This window comes from Camponotus vicinus, unplaced genomic scaffold (genome assembly GCF_025532165.1).
Source record: "Camponotus vicinus isolate PSW18456_S1 unplaced genomic scaffold, iyCamVici1.0 SCAF_12, whole genome shotgun sequence".
Taxonomy (NCBI): domain Eukaryota; kingdom Metazoa; phylum Arthropoda; class Insecta; order Hymenoptera; family Formicidae; genus Camponotus; species Camponotus vicinus.
In genome coordinates, this window is record NW_028141948.1 from 485441 (window position 1) to 507541 (window position 22101).

At 38.1% G+C, this 22101-nt stretch overlaps 1 protein-coding gene across 23 annotated transcripts in view; it reads right to left on the minus strand.

Moving 5' to 3' along the window:
- Pmca (plasma membrane calcium-transporting ATPase 3) overlaps positions 1–22101 on the minus strand; it is a 79603-nt gene that overhangs the window by 32701 nt on the left and 24801 nt on the right. For 10 of the 23 annotated variants that reach the window (XR_014435878.1, XM_083083690.1, XM_083083689.1 and 7 more), the window contains exons 3-14: positions 19008–19288; positions 18669–18863; positions 18273–18502; positions 17964–18099; positions 17696–17830; positions 15764–15799; positions 14342–14730; positions 13740–14227; positions 12352–13397; positions 12039–12253; positions 11639–11790; positions 7164–7296 (exon numbers count right to left, since the gene is read on the minus strand). Coding sequence is in view for 19 of the 23 variants with exons in the window: in XM_083083690.1 (XP_082939816.1) it covers positions 7164–7296; positions 11639–11790; positions 12039–12253; positions 12352–13397; positions 13740–14227; positions 14342–14730; positions 15764–15799; positions 17696–17830; positions 17964–18099; positions 18273–18502; positions 18669–18863; positions 19008–19164 (3312 nt within the window). In the remaining 4 variants the exon portion in view is untranslated. Of the gene's footprint in view, positions 1–236; positions 326–3473; positions 3543–3579; positions 3765–7163; positions 7297–11638; positions 11791–12038; positions 12254–12351; positions 13398–13739; positions 14228–14341; positions 14731–15763; positions 15800–17695; positions 17831–17963; positions 18100–18272; positions 18503–18668; positions 18864–19007; positions 19289–19541; positions 19804–20387; positions 20516–22101 lie in introns of those variants that run through there. The other 13 variants (XM_083083688.1, XM_083083678.1, XM_083083679.1 and 10 more) reach the window with 7 other exon arrangements.

Here is a 22101-nt window from a genome sequence, read left to right on the forward strand (position 1 = left end):
AGAAATAGAGAGAGAGAGAGAGAGAAAGAGAGAAAGAAAGAGAGACCAAGAGACATTCCATCGTGCACGCGCACGTGTTACGCACGTCGACGATCCGTCGTGTATGACGATATATAGTAAGGTAATATATATATGTATAATATATATGCGATACAACACGCGTATTGGCGGGTTTTGATGATTATAACAACGTATTATATATGTACGGCAGGCGATCATCTACATGAGCTACGTACTTGTTTGTACTCCGACAGGATAAGTGTGGCGGCGGGCAAAAGAATCTGCCGCCCCCTTATACCTCAGTCTCTCGAATGGGTTCCGCTGGCTAACAAACCAAATTATAACCATCAGTCTCGTTTCTCGCTTTTCTCACCTTCGCTAATCATACACTACGTTTCATTTAGCACGCGCGACACTTTTTGCCGCGGATTGCATCGGCGTTCGCTAATCATTTCCCCTCCGCGCGTTTTCTCCATTTTCGTCTCTAGGGTGTGTGTCTAGATGTCTTTTCTATTTTCACCCCCTCCCCCTTCGTGTTCGTGTCGTCATAAATTGACACGTGGCGCGGAAATCTCTCTCGTTTTTTCACGTTTCTTTTTTTTTTTCACTACTTTTCACATCGCAAGCCTCCTGGTGCAAAGAGCAGAGGCGATTTCTCTCTCGAACAGGAAAGAGAAAGAGAGAGCGAAAACAATTTTGCAAAAGCTCGAAAGAGAAGCACGACTGAAGTCGTTGTCACACGATTTGAGTGTCGCATTGTACAAGCAATTTAAACTTTGCGCGAAATTAACGAGTGTCGAGTTTTAAATCACACGCCAAGTGAAAAAGGCCGTCACTGATCAGACACTATTTCCGATGATTCGACAAAAGTATAAAGTCTATGTCCCCACAATAGTTTTTGATTTTTTTTAAATATTCCAGATTAATTATTGTCGAATATTCTTTTATTCTTTTTTTCAAATAATTCAACATTAAATTAAGGCAGAGAGTTGATTGCTGATTAAATAAAAGTTACTTTAAATTCATCGGACTTGCAGATATTTTGACATCTCCTTAGCAAATTTTTATCGAATTTTACAGTCAAGATTTTATTTTTTTATTTGTCAAGCGATACTCTAATCGAGGAGAGACCAAGATCCGTGTTGGCCATTGGCTCCAGTCGTTCAAATAATCGAAAAGAGAGAGAAAAAGAGAGAGAGAAAGAAAAAGAGAATCAATCGGAACCGAATGCCGTTTTAAATTTTGAGGAATAGATAATGGGTGTCGTCGATAAAATTGATTGACGCGTTTGATCGAACAATTCGAGTAGCGGGAAAACAAGTTCGACGTACAAGTCTAGAGAAGGATGTAAGGGAGAAAACTGTGTGAGACTCGACGATCGAAAATGCTAAATTCGAAACACGTAATCGCGATCGAATCGGCGATCTCACGTGTGTGTACGAAAAAAAACTCTCGCGAAAATCCTCGCGTTTTTCAATGTCTGAGCGTTTTCGCTCCATCGATATAGAACGCACAATGCAATATATATATATGAATATACATATAAGTATACGTACATACTATTGTACGTTGAAACGCACAATAATAAAATACACACGCGCGCACACATCGATATACAACGTACGGTAATAACATCGTACATCACGTGTTAATCATCACAGCAATGCCCACACTGCAATAATAAAAACGGATAAAGAAAATGTGAGACAGAGGAAGCAGATATACACGGCGCGTGTATAGTTAAGTGGAGAAAAAGCCGGCCGACCGAGCAAGTCGTACGCCGGAAATGAAGAAAAACAAAGATGAGGCTTGCACATGTACACGCGCACACACATACGCACACGCACGCACGCAAGAAAGCCAAACATAGATCCAAAAAAAAAATAATAAAGACTTGTCGAATGTTTAATAGAGGCTAGTGTTTTTAGCGGGCCGTTCCTTGGAACGTTAATTAACGTTAACTGGGGTTCAACCGATTCTCCGCGTCTCCTTTCGAAGATGTAGAACCGGAGAGAAGCAAGAGTCAGCGAGATACCTACGACTATGGGACTAGATTCAAGGACTAAGGAATCATCGAAACCTCAGTCAATTTTAACTAACATTTCCGGGAACAGCGCTGCATCTGCGAGAAACGGATAGCACACACCGCAGTTAGCGCCGATACACATCTCTGATCACTCGGAAAGCTGCGCGGCTCGCCTTCGACCTTTCTGTTCGGTCAATGAACGAGCGTCTTCGAAACGCACACATACACGTACATGCAACAACTTAGAGAGGAAAGTGTGTAGAAAAACAGAAGAAAAAAAAAGAAGAAAAAGAAGAAAGAGTAAGGAGGAAAAAAAGAGAGAGAAAAGAGAGAAAAATAAAATAGAAGAGACACGCAAGAACGTAAAGTGTAAGTACGGTTGAGAGAGAGAAAGAGAGAGAGAGAGAGAGACAATCGAGAGAAAAGCATATGACGGCAGCCAAAACGGTCGTAATCGTAATAACGTCCATCGAACGCCATCAAAGCCATCAATATGTCTCTCGCGGGCTGCGACAACAACGATAGCGTGTGGTCCAATCCACACCGCGCATGGGGTGGTTGGTTGGTTGGTTGTTTCGTTGTCACGTCGTGAACGGGAGCGTGTAGTATTTACCGATCATGCGCTCCATTATATTTAAGCGTTCTCGCTTGACAGAGACACAGAGGATTGTGACACCGGGAGAAGCAAAATATACACGATCGGATATGCGCGATCGTATCCCGCGACACAGGATCCACAGAGACAGGTGTAGTAGATAGTGATACAAGAAAAAAGAGAAAAAAATAACAGGAGCGTTATTGTTAGCTGCCGCAAGGCGAATGCAAATTGATCGATATATATGTATATATATATATATATATATATATATATATATATATATATATATATATATATATTGATTTTTGCTCTTTTTTTTAATTTGTGGAGAATAATTTAAAATCAACCACAAAGATGGGTGTGTCGCATGTAGTAAAAATATATAAATATATATATATAATAAGCACACGGGCGAAAAATATTAATCGAGACTCGCAGTCCGCAAGCACTTACTTGTTAAACAAAATGCAGACATTGTGAGACGTGTGTAAAAAAGACAGATAAGTAATAGTAGTAGTAGTAGTAGTAGTAGTAGTAGTAGCAGAATAGTAGAAGAGAGAATAGAGAAAAAGAGAGAAAAAGAGAAAGAGAGAGAGAGAGACAGAGATAGAGAACACAAAAGGCAAACTGAAAAGTCTGCTTGTAGGAAATCATAATACATAGTATACATATCGACCAAAGTGAGAAGTGTCGTAAAAAAAGAAAATCAGAATATATATCAGAGGAAAAAAATTGATAAAAATATATACGTATAGAAAAATATAGAGAGAAACGGTTAATCAGATTATTATTTATAACACGGTCAAACAATGATCAAACTTGCGGATGATAGTGGACTTGCGGACTAACCATGTAGTAATCCTGAGAAGGGGATCTGCCTGTCACAGATACATTCTGCACCAGAGTTCTATTGCTCGTCTGAAAGTAGGTGACACATCCAGTTTTACATCATTAGTTTCACGTGACATTCCATGGTATTGTATTTTCTTTTTGTCGTCTTATCATTTTTGTCTTTTTTCTTAATATTGTCTGTTTCTTCGATTTTCTGTTTTGTTTTTTTTTCTGTTTTTTATTTTGTCTTATTAAGCCGTTTATGTTAATGTGTGCTTCTCATGATATTGAACACTTATTGACCGTTGACTGTGCGAAACAGACGAAGTTACACAGAAAATAAGAGAGAAAGAGAATATATAAAGACAATAGAGAGTATGAAGTGTAGCTACATATATATAGAGTAGTAGAAAAATTGGTGAACAGACAAAGAGAAAGAGAGAGAGAGAGAGAGAGGGAAAGAAGAGAGAGAAAGAGAGAGAGAGAAAGGAAATAATACGTGTCGCGAGTTCTCTCTAGCTGGACTAGAATTTTTGATTTTTTATTCAACGTTGTATGCAATTCGTGCATCCGCTTTTTATCACATCGGCTGTAACAGCTGCAACGAACCAGCGATGTCGTTATCTTTGTCGCGTTACAGCCCGAGTCGCCAAAGTGATAGACAGATAAATAGATAAATAAATAGATATAGATAGATATATAGATAGATAGATAGATAGACAGATAAATAAATATTTGACATTACTACAAAATTACTACTTCACTGCGCAATCATCGTACAGAGTGTTATCGGATGTTTTAAGGATTCTTCGACGAGAAACGGACCACAATCATTAATCCTGAAATATACTAATCATCGTATAATATATATATATATATATATATATATGAGACTGTGATCGCCAATTGACATCGTCGTTTCGTGATTTTATCGTCGCAAATGATATATATTCTTCTTTAATTGCGCAAGAAATAAATGCATGTAATTTATATAATACCTATATAATAAAGCGATTTATATAACCCAATGTTATCAACAGATATGTATAATATCCATGTACAAATGTCCATGTCGTTCTCTCGGCAACGTCTACTTTAACTTAGACAGTAGAGTCTTCAGCTTCAACGTAAAATCGATAGAAACGGCAGCAACTAAGGCCGCTAAGGACAATAGCGGGCGGATGAATCTTTTATTCGGTCTTGAAACGCGTAACAATCAAAGTTCGTTTCACCGGCTAATTACGTGTTCCGTAAGAGGCGGATTTAGATATACGCTAGATGCATAAGGAAGACTACCTACTTTAGTCGCGAGTTTCCGCGTGGTGTGTTTTGCATTACGCAAGGGACCGGGCTCGTTTAACGGTGGAATGAGGAAAGTTATATAGCGGTATAAAGACATATCTGTGAGAGGGAAAGTTTAGCGAAGAAAGTTGCTACGAAGTGCTATACTAGTAGATCGATTTAACATCCTGCTTTTCACGTCGTTTGCGGATATCCAAAACGGGATACACGGACGGGGTATGCTTCAACACGACAACAGTTTGAAAAAAAAGGTAAACCCCTGCGGGGGAGAATATCCGAGTTTGTCGATCGGCGAAACACGACATCGATCATTAGACTCGGACAAGAGTGTGTGCTCACTTTGGGGTTCAGAAAAACCTGGAGTGGGTGAATGAAAGCGTCCGACATGTAATTTCACGAGGACGGAAAATATATATATAGACAGCGTAAAGAAAGAGTGAGAAGTGGTGGAGGGAGCAAAAATTGAGAAAGATCGTGGGGAGGGGGAGGGGGAGAAACACAAATAGAGAGAAAGAGAGTGAAAAAGAAAGATATATCGGGGCTGAGGACTGCGTGGACCATTGCTAAGTTGGTTCTGGCTGTCTGTGGAAATCTACTGTGGATGCAAGCTGTACGGGAGAGAGATGAACGTATAAATAAGTATATGTGTGTGTGTGTGTGTGTGTACGCAATGTAATATATACGTGCTCAAGTCGAAAGCTCGTCGACCCAGAAAGTATATAATATTATTCGACTCAAACCGGCGATACTAATTCTCCTACATATTGGTCACGACACTCGCGATCTTCTTTAAAAAAAGGGACGAGGGAGAGACGGTAAAACGCACTTGAAAGCAAAACGGACGTTTTGCATGAAAAAGATTAATAATAAAATAAATAATCGATTTTGGAACCCCTATGTTATTCATTAAATTTTTTTACGTCTTGTTTTTTATACATGTCTTATACAGAGTACTATTATAACATATGCCAATACGTTTCTTAGATTAGAAAAGACACGAAGAAATGTTTAGAGTAAAATTTTTTAATATTTTAAAATACAAGAAAAATTATTTATCTTTGAGTCGACTGACCCTTTGTGCTAATTATACGGCAAAAAAATGTTATATCCGATCCAACTGTCTTTTGTCTCTCCCACATCTCCGATATTCGCGTAAAGGGGACATACGGGCGGAGAGCAAGCATCAATCTGTGCGTCTACTGTGGCAGATTTCTATGTGTGTATTGACGTGTGTATATGTGTATGTGCGTCAATCCTATCGGTGCGTCGTTCTCGTCGAAGAGTCGTGCATGCGCGATCAGTGACGCTGGTCGAGTCGTACGAGTTTTTCAGGTTTTTACGTTAAACGCATTATCTCGTCTCTTGTTTGTCGTTTCTCTCCGTTAGATTCTGTCATCCTAATTGCGCGACTGATCGACCGATCGATCGATCGATGTCCGCAGATCGATCTTCCCTACCCGAGATAAAGACCTAATCGAGATTAGACCTAATCTTATCGGCGAAGACTTATACATGAAGATTGAATTTGCCTGTCTACATATGCATATGTATATGTACATGAATGTGGTACCTAATTAGAGTAAAGACACAAGTGTCTGGAGTCTCTGAAAGAGAGAAAGAGAGAGAAAGAGAGAGAAAGAGAGAGAGATAGACAGATAGAGACAGAGAGAGAGAGAGCACCGAGTGTTTCGTTGTCGTGTGAAAATTCGCGGTGGCTCTTTGCTCTTCCTTCAGCGATCGTTTCCCGCGAGCTCTCTTTCGAGTCGTCGGTTAACGATCGGGTCTATCGACTTTAGTCGTCTGTTGAGACACTTTTATCGCACGGTCGTCGGTTTTATTGGTTTTTTTTTTTTTTATTGCGGTCGGTATGCGATGAAAAAACGCGCGCGGCTCTCTTTACGCGATAGAACTCAAATGAAAATGCAAACCAAGGTAACATCAAAACTGAAACGGCTCGTTTCGTTATGTAATGTTATGTCGTCATTGTAATAATAATGGTAATGGCAGTAATAACAGTAGTTTCGGATTGAATTCTGTAACGTAATAATATAAATATGTGATAATATAATAGCGGTAGACGTAATAATAATTGCACGCGCGCATACATTCAACGTGGACGTAAACGTTGAGTCGTAGCGCGCGCACTGTTGAAAAAAAAAAGAAAAAGAAGAAAGAGTCCTATAAAAGTTTTAATGTTAAAGAGAACCGTGTGTGGTTTCGCCACCTGAACCCGAAACTGGATCCGGAGGCGATTTGTTGGGTTTAATTTTTGTATTCGTGATAGAGGAATCGAGAGAATATTGATTTTTGTTGAGTGATGAGATAATGAGAGAATGAGAGAGAGATAGAGAGAGAGAGAGAAAGAAAGAGAGAGAGAAAGAGAGAGAGAGAGATAGGGATAGTTACCTGTGTCTGTAGCCGTGTTAGACCACGGATCCATAGAATTTGTCCTGCGCGCGGCTTTTTATCCGAGTCTGGGTCGTATTTCTCATCTCCTAGATTGATCGCGCCGATATCATCCGGCTGGCCGCGGCCCCATCTGTTTTTGAAAAAAACATGAAACCATTTCTTCATCACTCGGATTTCTTCCTGTTAAAAAACTGAATGGAAAAGAATGGTGTGCTAACTGTTTGTTAATTTTTCCCTCTTTTTTTGTTTGTTTCTTTGCGGCCGGCTCTCTCTCCTCGGCGCACTGCACACCACCCAACACCGTTTTCCGTTTTCCCCTCGCTCCTTAGCAGAATCCCTAATCTACTACGACACGCTAACGCTACGCGTGATGATTTGAGAAAAAAAAAATTGCGGTAATGGTGATAAGGCTAGGCAGTGGCGAGTTAATGACAGCGCGTGTGCGGGTGTGTCATGAGAAAATATATGACACTCGGTGAATATTAATAATGTTACAAAAAATGTGAAAAAAAGATACGGAGTGTTGGGGTGCACATGATGGGGTTCGAAATAAACTGAAATAATTTTCTCTCAATATTTCATATTTGCAAGAAATGTGAAATTGTGGTCAATTAAAATTGCATTTTAGAGAATTTTGCAAATAGGTAATAATGTTCATTTCTCTCGCTTAATTTTACATAGATTTTTCCATGATAAAAAATTTCGAATCGAGAAATAATTTTTTATCGCACAAGAGATACTTAATTTTCTTTTAAATACAACAGATGTCGACTCGAATTAATTCCTGATAAGAGAAAAATTATTTCAGTTTTCGAAAATTATTTCAAACAAGGTGATTAATGAACAATCAGCATAAATGAGTCAACAAAGGGAATGCATAATGTGAATATGAAAGTGTATTCTCTGTGATATAGTACAGAATGTTAGTGTAAAGCCAGATTAGATGTGTGAAACTTTTTCTGCAATTCTGCTGCTTATTTCAGCGTTACAATCGACAGTAAAGAAATGCGAAAAGTACATGGAAAGAAGAATGAGAGAGGAGAAAAGATATGCAAGATTATATATGCACGCGAAACGACAGAGAATGACAAGAATTCGTTAGAAGTGCAGCATTTTTGCATTCGATGCAGTCAATTTTTGCACATTTTCCTTCAGCATAGTCGACGGTTAGGTTTGCAATTAACATAATCCGCACAAAGGTACGATTCGTTTAGATAAGCGATCGTCTTTGCTTAGAATGTTGAAATGTTGTGTTTCCGTTTCGTTGGTTTTTTACTACAAATCACCTCAAAATCAATTCGTTTCTCGTTTTTTTCGGGACATATCGTTAATTTTGTGTCAAATCGTCGATCTGACTTGATGTAAAAAAAAAAAGCAATTTTCTCCTTACCTGTTGAGCGATACAAGCGCAAAAATCTAGTACTATCGCGACTACGCGTCGCCTATCGTTGCTATTTATAGGATCGCACGCAAGCTCGTAGCTTGTGTTGAATAATACTCGAACAAAATAATGATAGTATGTCGAGGGTCAGTCCAAAGGAACTCTCTTTATGAAAGTCTGCCGATAGATTTCGATCAAACACTTTAGAATTTTTTTAATTTATGTGACACTGAATAAAAATCGCAACTCTCTAGGAGCCTACAATTTAGCCTGCAGAGAACATTGAAAGTTGATTATTTTTAGGCCTTTTCCGAAAATTATGTATTTGCAACTTTTTAGTTTCAACAAGTAAAACATTTCAAGACTCACCACGTGAAGGTATTTGCAAATCGAAACTCCCAAGACCGTCTCAACCACGTCTATAGAATCTAAATGATTACCTAATCATTACTATAACTCCTATTGAGACTTATTCAGCGTCACATAAACTATAAAATCATAAAGTTTGAACAAAATCCACCGGCAGATAATTTTCCACATGGAGTATGGGGAGTTATTTCGTCGAGCAATTTGTCTTTCAGAATGTCACAAAATAAAAAATAAAAAATAAAAAATAAAAAATTTTTCAGCAAGAAACTGTCGAAAATTACATATCATCGGATTCGGATATCGTTTTAAAAAAACCGTTGAATAATGTACCAACACATGTAATCAGGGACCAATATGACTCAGTTAGTTAACAATGTTCGTCATCGGTCTTTGTCATCCTGGCGCGATGCAGGACGCGATGAACGTATGTATGTACGTACGAGGGAAGTATCGGGATTTTGTTCACCTACGAAACGGTATATACACACACACATACAGATACACACATACGCACACGCTGTACAAAGTGAATAACCGGGGCGGTCCCGTTGTGTTATCAAGCGGTGCACGTACTACACTCGGCGATAAAAGCTTCGCGCGAGAACACTCCCTGTAACCTTTGGTTAGCTGACCCTTCCGCACGTGTAGCATTTTATAGTGGCGTACTCGACTCGCGTATATACAGAGAGTATAGTGGCAAAAAAGCGTGTATATTCTCGACTCGAGATTATATATCTTCCCTTGCGCCTCCCTCCCGAGAGAGGGAGATTCTCGTATGTGGCTACGCATCGAGCCGTGCTTCTTTTGAGAATTAGGAGCTGAATTAGCTTTGAAGGAAGAAAAAGAGAATAGACAGAAGAGAAGAGATGATGATGTGTAAAAGAGTGGTACAAGCACGATGATCGGGATTGTAAAATCAAAGAATTTCGATGCGTCGTAAAACACGAGGCATCCTTATATTTTCTCCTTCGATAATGAAAATATCTCTTCCATGTGTGTGTGTATGTGTGCATTTTTTATGGTATCGGAAACTGATCTCACCGAAATTTTACACCGGTTTCAATTGGATTAGACAGATGATCGGATGAGCAGAAGAAAAAGGATTACGATGAGAGTTATGGATGAGAGCGTGTGTCCTCGGATCGTGTTATATATATGATGGACGAGAAAGTACAGAGAGCGATTAGGAACAGTAAGAAGAAAGACAAAAATAGGCAGAGATAAAGATAGCAAGAAGTTGGGCAAAAAATATAAAAAAAAAAGGGAGAGAGATAGAAACCGTATAAATCCAACGAATCGAGTAAAAGTGTGTGTGTTAATAAGCATTAATTAATTGCTCAAATTGTTTCTCACGCAAATAGGAATTGATTATTAATTAATCAATGGCGTTATATTAAATTGAATTAAGCTTTCGCCCTCGCGCCTTTGCCTTTTTGTAATCCGCCTCGTTGAATATTAGAGATTTTGATTAGTGCAACAGCGCACGTCATCGGTCACTCGACACAAACAAGTACGTAGATTTCGATTGTACGGCTGTAATCATGCAACGTTTAAGGCCAAGTTACGTAAGCTATTCCAAGATTGTAGGAGCGAGGGATGGAATACCCAGGATGGGATTCGCCTAAGCACGCACGATTATTTTTATTTGATCAATTTCATGTATGATTCACGATCGCAGAAATGTGCACACGATCACTCATAATTCAAGTAATTTCAACAAATTTCAAAACAAAACACATATATAAAATGATTTTACATTGTATTATTTTATTGTATAAGTTTGTGTGCGTCAAACATAATAGATTTCTTTTTAAATACTGTAATTATATTAATATTGCAAAAAATTGTAATTAATTTATTTATATGTATATATAATTTTGACAAAAATATCCAAATAATATATTGCACATATATTACACATTTTTTGTGCAATTACAGCCTTGATTCAATTAATACGATACTTTGATGTAGGAATATTAAACCGTATCTTATGTATAATTCTGCAGTTATTTTATATCAAATTTATATCAAAGATTCCACACACAATTATAGATCAAAGCGAAATAATCACGCGTACTTTCAACAGTGGGAGACAACATTCTTCGGAAATTCGACATAAAATTGTTACTAGTCCTGTGGTGTATATATGTATGTATATATACAGATTGGCACGAGTGAGTTCAAGATTCGGCATGCAAAGGCATCTACCACTAATGAAACGAAAACTTAAGATGCTAAGTTTTTGTGATAGATCGTTAGATATAAAATTGGTTACTCTAAGCGTTGATTTCAGCACAATGTCGATATGTTAATGGTATTATTCACAATGATTATCAAGTGATAAAAAGATTGTTTACTTATTAAAAGACCTTTCATCTTTTATGCCTTTACATAATGATCTTTATATATCAAGAAACATCATAAAACAAGAAAAAAAGAATTTCCATGATTAACATATTTTTGAAACTATTATATATCTGTTCAATATTAATTGGTTGATAAACATTTTCATTATTGAAGATAAAATTGACAAATTATACAAATATGAAAATGATTTCGTTTCTACTTTAAGAAGAATCGTTTTCTTCTTAGAGAAAAAGTATTGTGAGCAATCATCTTTTCATTCGTGTTCTTTCTATTGCAACAAACCTCGGTTTTGTGCTCAAAGAACAAACAAAAAAAAACGTGTTTACGTGTATAAGAGTACGTAATTTTAACTTACGAAAGAATTTTGGGAATTCGGCGTGTAGGAATAGTCGTAACTATTTGGCCCCATATTAGCGTACCGATTCCGAAGAACAGGCACCACAACCACTGGTCTAACGTGAGCGCTCTGGTGCTGAATGCCATTTTACCGTATTGTATGATGACCACCTAAAAAAAAATTAATAAATGACTCTATCAGAAAGAAAAAAAGCAGCATAAAATGACAGCGTTTAAATCATAAAAACTACCAACTGTTGTTTTCCATTTTGTTAGTGAAAAATTAGTTATAAATTTAATTGCATCTTGTTTAAGCTCACTTAAATTCGGGATGTTTGATCGTAGATGAAGTTTTAATATCATCAACATTACTCTCATATGGCATATAAATTGAATAAATATAATCTTGGGCGACTTACTTGCGATAAACACGTGCCGATCCAAATTGAATAGAAGATGGGGTTGGTGAATATTCCCTGGAAGACATTGCGCTGACCGTGAATTTTCCTGGCGTTGAATTCGTTGAAAAGAGTCATCATGACGAATGTGTTAAAGATGACGGTGAAGTGTTGCGTGGGTCCGCCGCCCGCCGCTGCCACTCCGCGGCCCGTGTCGATGTCGAGCATCAGGTCACCTGCGGCAGTCGATCGCGAAAGTTTTTAAAACGTTCTGTTTATTCGACGAAACGGACTGATGAGAAATCGAGGGGGAGTCGAGAGAAGCGATACTCACCGGCGAAAAGAAGCGTGAAAATAACGCTCAACTGATACAAGGCCTGACCGAGAATATTTTTCATCATTGTCCTGGAAATGAGTGGTTTTGTGCGACCGTACGGTCTACGGAGGAGTAGATCGGGCGTAGGCATTTCGGTAGCCAAGGCGAGAGACGCTAACGTGTCCATAATTAGGTTTACCCACAACATCTGTACTGCCTTGAGCGGCGAGTCCTGCACGGCACAAGCACCGATGAAAGCGACAATCACGGCAACCACGTTGACCGTTAATTGAAATTGGAGAAACTTGGCGATGCTATCGTAGACGTTTCTGCCCCACATTACCGCCTTCACGATCGACGAAAAGTTATCGTCCGTCAGTATGATGTCGGACGCTTCTTTGGCGACGTCTGTGCCGGCGATGCCCATAGCGAAGCCGACGTCGGCCTTCTTCAAGGCTGGACCATCATTCGTGCCATCACCGGTAACCGCTACGACTTCGCGACTTTCAGTCGATTTACTATCGATGATGCCCTTTACCAGAGTATACTTATCGGTGGGCGACGACCTGGCCAGTACTCGCAATTTTGGCCACACCTTATCCAACAGATGCTGTTGCACCTCGCCGTTGTTGTCTCTAATTCTGCGATTAAACTCCTTACCCTCAAGAATGAGGAAGTCCTCGTTTGGCTTGAGAATGCCACACTTAAGCGCAATGGATCGCGCGGTGTTTATATTGTCACCCGTCACCATGCGCACGGTGATACCGGCCTTTTGGCATTTCCTAATTGCGTCCGGTACTTCGGGACGCACTGGATCTTCGATACCGACGATGCACAAGCAGGTGAGATTGTTCACTAGATTATCTTCGTCGTCCCAATTGGGCTCGTTGTCGATGTGAACTTGATTGATCTCCGCCTTGCCAGGAACAAAGTCGCGATAAGCGATGGAAATGGTGCGCAGTCCGTTGCATGCCATGGGTTCGATCACGTTCTTTACCAGACGCTCTTGCATCTCTCTGGTAAACGTCTCCAGATGACCTTCGCGACCATATATAAAGGCACATCTGCAACAAAATGGATCAAAATCTTTTTCAATCAATCAAATTGAGTTAGAAAAAGAAATTAAAATAAGAGTCGGAAAAAGAAATATTATTTCCAAGTAGTATTACATTAAAGCCTAATAGATAGATTCTCATCTTTTAGAAAGTTTGAAAAAATTTGACGGTAAAATTTTCACAGCTAAAAGGTTGTTGAACAGTATTTTACTCTAAAATCTTTCAAAGACTTTAAAGAATCTTGTCATGAAAGTTTTAAATAGAAAAAATGAATAAAAATTGTAAGATTTGCTAAACGTCAATATCAATAAATGTTTGAAGTAAAAAAAAGAATGAGAAAACTATACGTACTTCTTCATGATGATCTCGGAAGCGCCCTTGGTGAAGAGCCTAAATCCACCGCTCTTTCTGGGAACTACGGTAGACATGCTCTTTCTTACGCTATTAAACGTATACACCCGCGTAAAGGTTTCCTCAGGATAATCGTCCCGTATGGTTTGATATTTCTTGCCCAGGGCTAATACGAATCCAAGTAAGGCACATTCGGTTTTGTTGCCGACCTGCAACGACAATTCAGTAGGTTCCTGCGTAGACTCCATTATTCGCGACGTGTACGCCGAATTGATGGAGATGGACTGTATGATAAGTTCGCCGATATGGCTCGGTATATCCGAGAAATTCGGCGTCGACTTGCACATCTTCTCGCATATGTACGACTGTACCACGGTCATGCGGTTCGTAGTCAAGGTGCCGGTCTTGTCCGAACAAATGGCGGTGGCATTACCCATAGTCTCGCAGGCGTCCAAATGACGTACCAGATTGTTGTCCTTCATCATTTTCTGTACAGAGAGAAAAACGAGAAGCGATTTGAGAAGAAAATGAGAGAGGGAAAAAGAATTGGTAAATAAAATATTAAAAAAAAAATTGACAACGAAATCTCTGTAGAATCTCACCTTGACGGAATAAGCGAGCGACAAGGTGACGGCTAGGGGAAGACCCTCGGGTACAGCGACTACGAGCACCGTGACACCGATGATCAGATGCCGCACCAGATCATTGGCGTACGTGTTTCGCCACGGCTTGTTGTCGATGACGAAGGTCGTCACGCAGAACTGTATGATTAGAATGACGACGGTGAGTACCGCGATGGTCGAGCCGGCGTAACCGATCTGTATGGCGAGTTTAGTTAGCTTGGCTTGCAGAACACTCTTCTCCTTCTTCCCGCTGCTCTCCACGGCGCTCGCGGGTGGGGCCGCGTGATGATTCTCGCCGCCCTCGTGTTTACCGCCGCCTCCGCCTCCAGTCACGTGACTGTTTCCGGTAATCTCTACCGGTTCCTCCCCTTGATTTATCACGTCAAGATTAGATTGCATCCCTCGCCGTTATATATGCCAATCGAGGCTCAATCGGCCCGAGCGATCGCATCTCGACTCGCATCTCAAACAAGATCTCGATCATGCCAAGAGGTTGCTGATCGATCGCAATGCCGATTGAATCTTGATCGTTATAAACTTAGAACGAGTATGTATAAGTTATCTCAAAAGCATTCTAATAAAATACTAGAAGCTACTCAAGTTGGTGGATAGCCAAAAGTTTTAATGAGAGATGATTGAGATTAATGTGAAAGACACAACAGTTACATGTTAGAGAAACACAGATTAAAACCATGGGTGTTTATATATCATTACTAGAATGCAGAAAACAAGAAGCTATATGCAAGAACGAGGTAGCCGCTAATGCGTGTCAAATGCATAAAAACCACTGCCAATAGAACACGCAAAGATCAATAGGGAACACGAAAGCATGGATAACGTAATTTTGTTTCTTCTCTTACGCTCTCGGCACAAGATGTAGCGTTTGATGTATCGAGAGAATGCAATCTTTTAATAAATCGTTTAACGTCCAATCTCACTGCTCCACGTCTCGATTTTAAATTAATGTCATTTCTTCGCTATATCGAGGTCCGAGAGTATACCTTTAAATCATATTCGACGAAAAAAAAAAAGAAAAAAGAGAAATCAAACTTTATAATCGAACATTATCAGAGAGAGAAAGAGAGTGTGATAAAAATTGCTTTGGAGATACGCAACATTAAGGTAAAACTCATAAATACAATTAATCGAAGTAAAAACGCAGAAAAAAGAAAATTCCCGAACGAAATGCCCGAATGAAGAGAAATGAAAAAGTGAGATGAAGTGAGAGAAAGATTAAAAAAACTGAATGCTGTTTTGAGGACGATCAATTAATTTCTTGACTTCAATGGCCACGAGTCTATGTGTATATATACGCTTAATTATGAATATCGAGATAATAAAAATAAGAAAATATATATATATAGATATATATAGATATATATATTATTTAGAATTATTCACCTGGTAATGACTTCTTCTTCCGCTGCTTTTTAGCCTCTAGATAAAAAAATACATGCAAAATGAAATTGATTAGCAATCTATTTGAAAAATATATATGCCAATGGTATAATAAATCGCGTTATTAAAAGAATTTATAATTCGTCATTATAATTTATTTATCATTTTTCATTAATTTTCGCAAGAGGGTACTTAACACTAACAAAGAAAATGGGTAGATAGGTAAGTACAGCCCAGAAGGTCAAACATAAAGAAGCAACTATTGCTTTTATGATATATGGTTAAAATCTCACTAATGTAACTCTAAGAATGCATAAAAGTGCATTTCCATGGATAATTCGTCAATAAAATACAAATTCTCACCTTCTAGGTTGTGCAATAACGAAAGATTTATAGAGGGGATATGGCTCAAAAAAAGGAACTATGATATCTTGATATAATTTTTCCATAAAATATGTAAAATGTCCCAAAAATGACGTACTTTTCCTGTGAGCTATTAATAATAAATTGAACAAATTAAGATTAAATTAAAAAACATTATTTAATATTGTATAAGATAAAGAGGGAGTAAAAGATTCTGGTGAATGCGTAATTTGAAATGCAATTATAAAATATTTTTACAATTAAATAATTCTTTTCCCTTTATAGAAATTTAATCACGTAAATAAAATTTTAGAATTTAATATTATTAAAATATGTTGAATATTCACGGTAAAAATTTCGGTTTTTTATTTGATACAAAAAGTACCTGATTTGTAAGACAATTCCTATAAAAATTATTTTGAAAGAGATTATATAACGATAATAACTTCATCAATCCTGAAATTTTCAAATATAAAATTTCATATACACATATCAGACAAAGATAAAAAAAAACATTATATATTGCAAAAACATTTATAGCTAGAGAGAGAGGGACAAAAATATAAATGATTTACAAACGCAAGATATCAAATAATAGTACCTTGAAAAAATTATATCGATAAATGCACATCTTTGATAAAATATGTAAATAGATTTTTAATATAAGGATAATTCGCGAATATATAGATATCATAATGTATAACTTGCATCTTATTATAATATTCAATATAATGTCTATAATATATTATTTTACATAGTGTAAACAAGAGGACGAGAAGAAAAATTTCTTATCAATGGGGGGGAATTGCCATAAAATAATGCATACTGCTGTATCATGGCAGTTTTACGTAGAATATTTTCTAAAAATACATAAAAAGTGTCTATCCTGGAAACATTGACAAATCGAAACGCAAATCCTTTACAATCAATTAGTTAATGAGTTAATAAAAGTATAAAATCTAGTCTGGCAAATGCAATGTCGAGAGTACAAAGTACGGGGAATGAAAAAAAAATGGCTCTGTTGTAAAATTCATAATAAAAAAAATGATCACACCAATTCACGTCAAAACCATGCGTCCACTGCGAATCGTCTACACTCATTTTGAAACATTTCGAAAATGTCATGCGGGAATATGATAGAGTATATACCAACAACTTCTATGACGCGAGGCACAGATTGCCATAAAATCTATATTTGCTACTATGAACATATCATAATACATTCATGTATTGAATCTTCAATAAAATTTTTAGAGTAGAGTCTACTAAATGATTCAGAAGTTGCTAGTGTAGAGATAGGTATACTAAATCATCAGAGCGAAAAGAGAGAGAATGTGGGATCAATCTCAAAAGTAATCTGATAAAATCTAATGGAACTTTGAGAGAAGCATGTATTGTATATGTATATATGTACATATACATATACACAGTACATGTTATATACATAGAAATTATATGTATATAAAATTATATCAAAATTACACATTACTCTAAAAATTTAGTAACCTCTGTATAAATGTGCAATCATTCAAAGTGATTGATCGATCAATCAGCAATAACAATTAGACGTACCTTTTTTCATTTTCTTGATTTCTTGCTCCTGTTGATCAACAGCAGCACCCAGTAAAGTAAAGATAATACCCGCCTGGGAGTTTACACCTACTGCAGTAACTAACATTTTTCCAGAACCCTCCATTACGTGTGTACCTTTTTAACAATACAATACATTCCAGATAAAATTTTGTCGTATAAAAATTTTTTAAACACTTTAAAAGACTTTTCTTATGTTAGAAAAATAATCCAGCATAATAACTATTTAATTGAAGAAAAACAATCTTACCTGAAAGTACCATAGGATCAAATGATTCCCCTTTCTTTACATGATCTGACTCTCCAGTCAGACTGGATTCATCCACTTTGAGATCGTTGCTTTGTATAAGAATACCGTCTGCAGGCAACAGGTCTCCATATTTTATCTGTATTATTAAACAGATGATTTAATATAAATTTTATTTTTGTTTACTAAATTAATATTTAACAATCAGCGCGCAAAATATCCAATGTTAACAGATTGTATTACATATTTAATATAGTTTGGAAAATTTATATCCTAATAGCATTAAAAATTTTATTTAACACTATTATATACCTGACAAATGTCACCAACAACAATATCAGACACAGAAACTTGTTTCACTTCTCCTTGCCGTATAACTGAGAACTTGTGTTCTCCCTCTATCCGACTTTGAAGACCTCTAAATTGCCTCTCCTTGGAGTAGTCATTAAACGCAGTCACTATGACCACCACAATTACAGAAATTAATATAGCGAGTCCTTCAATCCAACCATATTTCGCTTCGTCCTCATCTACACCTACAGCTGGAAATAAGTGGAAAGAACACGTTATTTTCAGAATCTTTAAAATTGATTAACAAAATTTATCTTTTGAATGTTGAAAGATTTTAAACACATAGAAATATCCGATATTTCTTCTTATTAAGAAATCACAAAGTACACACAATATCATATCATAAATTATACTTACGGTTTTCATCATCAGCTGGATGATAAAAGCTAAGACCTAATGAAACCAATGCTGCTACTTCTAAGATGATTAACGTGACATCTTGCAATGCTTCCCATACTAACTGTAAAAATGTTTTTGGTGGTTTTGGAGGTATCATATTGGAACCAAATGTATCTCGCCTATGTTGTATGTCTGCTACTGATCCACTAAGACCTACATAGATACGAGAATCATGATACACATGTACATATCTGTTACATCGTATTCCTTTTATATCAAAATTGTTCTTTATGTATAATTCTTTTCCTTTTCCATATTGTAATTCGAAATTTTGATACGTTGAGAGGAAAATTTTACCTTCATTAGGTGAAGTATACAGCTTTTTACAAATCTCCTGCACACCACCGTAGCCATTCATTTTACTGACACCTTCGCGTCCCCGCAACTCCATGAGTTCGCGGAGTTGCTTAAGCGTGATACCATATTGGGCCGGCCGGCCGTCTATCGTCGCCATGATATCTCTGTCGCCTCTGTTGGCCGAAGCCAACTACTGTTACGCTTTCACAAGGCTACCACAGCTCGTATTATTTTCTGGCGTCGCTGCTCCACTGGCCTCCAAACGAATGGAGGACCAACAGCTGAAAGATAATAGAGAGGGATTGTTTAGAGGCAAAGTTTGCAAACTATCATAAGCTTTAAATACAAATATATAGTAGTTTCGCAAGTTTTAAATACAAATATATAATAGTTGTATCTATACACTAGTAGTTTCCACACACACATTTCTATTTATTATTGACTCAAATTATCGCCATACTGTTATCTAATGGAAATTATATAACTGTAAAACATAACAGATTTCAGGAAAAGGATTAAAATCCTTGAGACTACCATGCTAAGGCGTGTAGCGCGCATTGTCCAACGACAGTCGCGCGTACGCGCGAGACGGGTCTCGTCGATCGGCGGGGCTCCGGAATCGAAACGCGGACGAAATCGATATCGGCGCAACCGCGTATCACGATGCGAAACGAATATCCGACGAGGACAATGACAAGGTAGGATACGCGGCTCTCGTTCTCGTCGCTTATGCAACGCGATTATTGATTCCGGGATGTGCAGCGACGTCGAAAGGAGCAACATCGCTCCGCCGTGCTGGCTTCTACCCCACGCACACATACACACGTATATACACATACACATGCACGTATCATGTCGACCCTGCCGCGGCGCTTCGCGTTAAATGTCAAACTCCTTTAACCCGGCGCCCGAGCAAACGACTCTCCGGACGTCCGGGTGTCATGAAGAGTCCCCGGCGATCGAAACGAGGGATCGAGGCGCGTCGAATCCGCGATTGGTTGACCCCGAGAGAGAGAGAGAGAGAGTTCACTCGATCCCGTCCTCCGTCCAAGAGCGAGGAATGCGCGAGCCGAAGCGCCGCCCGGAGATTGAGAGGTTATGGGCGGCTTCGGCCGCTGCTCTGCTGACAGCGGCGTGAACATTCGCGCGGAACTCGCGGGGACGGGGCGAAGTCGGCGGCGGATCGAGGTTTTTCGCCAAACCGCGAACCTCGAGCACGGCCGCCCCGACCAATGGAAAATGTGTTATTTTGTAGACGCCGCGAACTGTCACTCGCGCTCGCTCGATAAAAGAATACAAACACGGTGCTCTAAAAATAACTGCGCGCATCGAACAGAAGGAAAGGGAGCGAGACAGAGAGACAAACAGACGTCTTTTTACCTTTCGACGATTCTCTTTTTCGAATTGGTTCGTGCACGAAAGGGCGACGATTTTCGATGAAAACGACCGGATGTACCTACTCGGTCTTACGGTACGTTACGCGTCAAAACTTCATGATTTCCCGTTGTCAGCGAATGACGTATGCGGAAAGAGAGAGAGAAACTTTATCGCCGTGCAGGCAGACGAGCGATCCGGCAAGGTGCGAGGCTAGATTCTCGATCGCCATGGAAAAGCGAGTATTTAATAATGAAATAAGCCATTACCAAAATGATAATCAATTCGTGTTGCCCTCTAGTAGAGTGCGAGCGTAACTTCTCTCTCTCTCTCTCTCTCCCCCTCTCTGTTTAATCGCTCTTTTTATCTCGCGCGAATTGTGGATTCATTCATTTCATTTCAAACTTGTTACGTCTTAAACCTGTTAATTTTTAATTGCATTTTTCCGTCATCACTTTTCGCATTTAAAGCGAAACAGATGTATGTGCGCGTGTTTAAGTTTTGAAAATAAAAGTGCCATGAATGAAAAAAAATATGTATGCTCGCTTTTCCACAGCATTTCTGCGTTCTATTTTTCTCGACCAAAGCGTAAACATACATTTGTTTTATGCTATCTTTATTTATATAGATACATATATATTATAAATATATATCGTGTGCTGAAACAAAAATTGAATAATTTTCATAAGGTCAATATTTTTTGCAAAAAATTACAATAAAGCATATGTACTGTAATTCAATATTTTTTTAGGAATAAATATATAAATATATATGCCTGTATGTATGTGTGTGTATGTAAGTATGTAAAGAGACTGCTTGGAGGAGAAATTAATTCCGTCCTGAGGAAAGAGGCGACCTAAATACACATCGAGATATAGAAATATAATCTGTTCGATAAGAGCTTCTTTTTCTCTCCGCGATATAAAAGATCGACGGCGAGATAATCGGAGACGTCGAGACGCCGGGCGTCGTCGGCGTCGCGACGCCACGCCACGCGCGCAGTTCAATTCGCACACTCACGGTTTACATAATTTTCATTCCCGGCACGCGCTATTTTCAACCAACGGTAACAATCAACGCTGATCGCGCGCGTTCCTTCCTTTTACGATACATCGTCGACGAGGCGGCTCGAGCACTTTCGCCGCCACGCAAAATGTGCATGCACCATGTCCCTATTGTAATAATACGCGACGTTATAAACGATCAGGAATAGTAGCGAATAAAATACAATGCGGAAACGAATGTGAAAGCTAAGACACCTACAGGATGACTCAGATCTTGTAAAAAAATTCCTTGAAAATTCTGATTTTTTTAAATATTTCTTTTCGAAATTCTAGGTAAAGGGAATACTTTAAAGATCTTTTTAATGTGTAATTTTTCCAAATAAACTTTCTCATTGTATGCGTTTTCTAGTCTTTTTCATACGAACGAAAAACTACTTAAGTTTTAAGTGTTTTTGCAACTGCATTATTTCTTAACATTTCCATTTTTTATCGCTAAAAATTCAATATATATCAATAAATATACACATGTACTGCATGTTTAATATTTTTTTAAAACATTAAATATATCTATAGAGATAGATATTTATTTATAATATTATTATTAATTTCATATTATTATTTATGTATATATTTATAATATTATTTTTAACACGTAAACCACAATTTGAACTATCGGTTGATTGCTGATTGCTTACGATATAAAAGCAAAAATTATC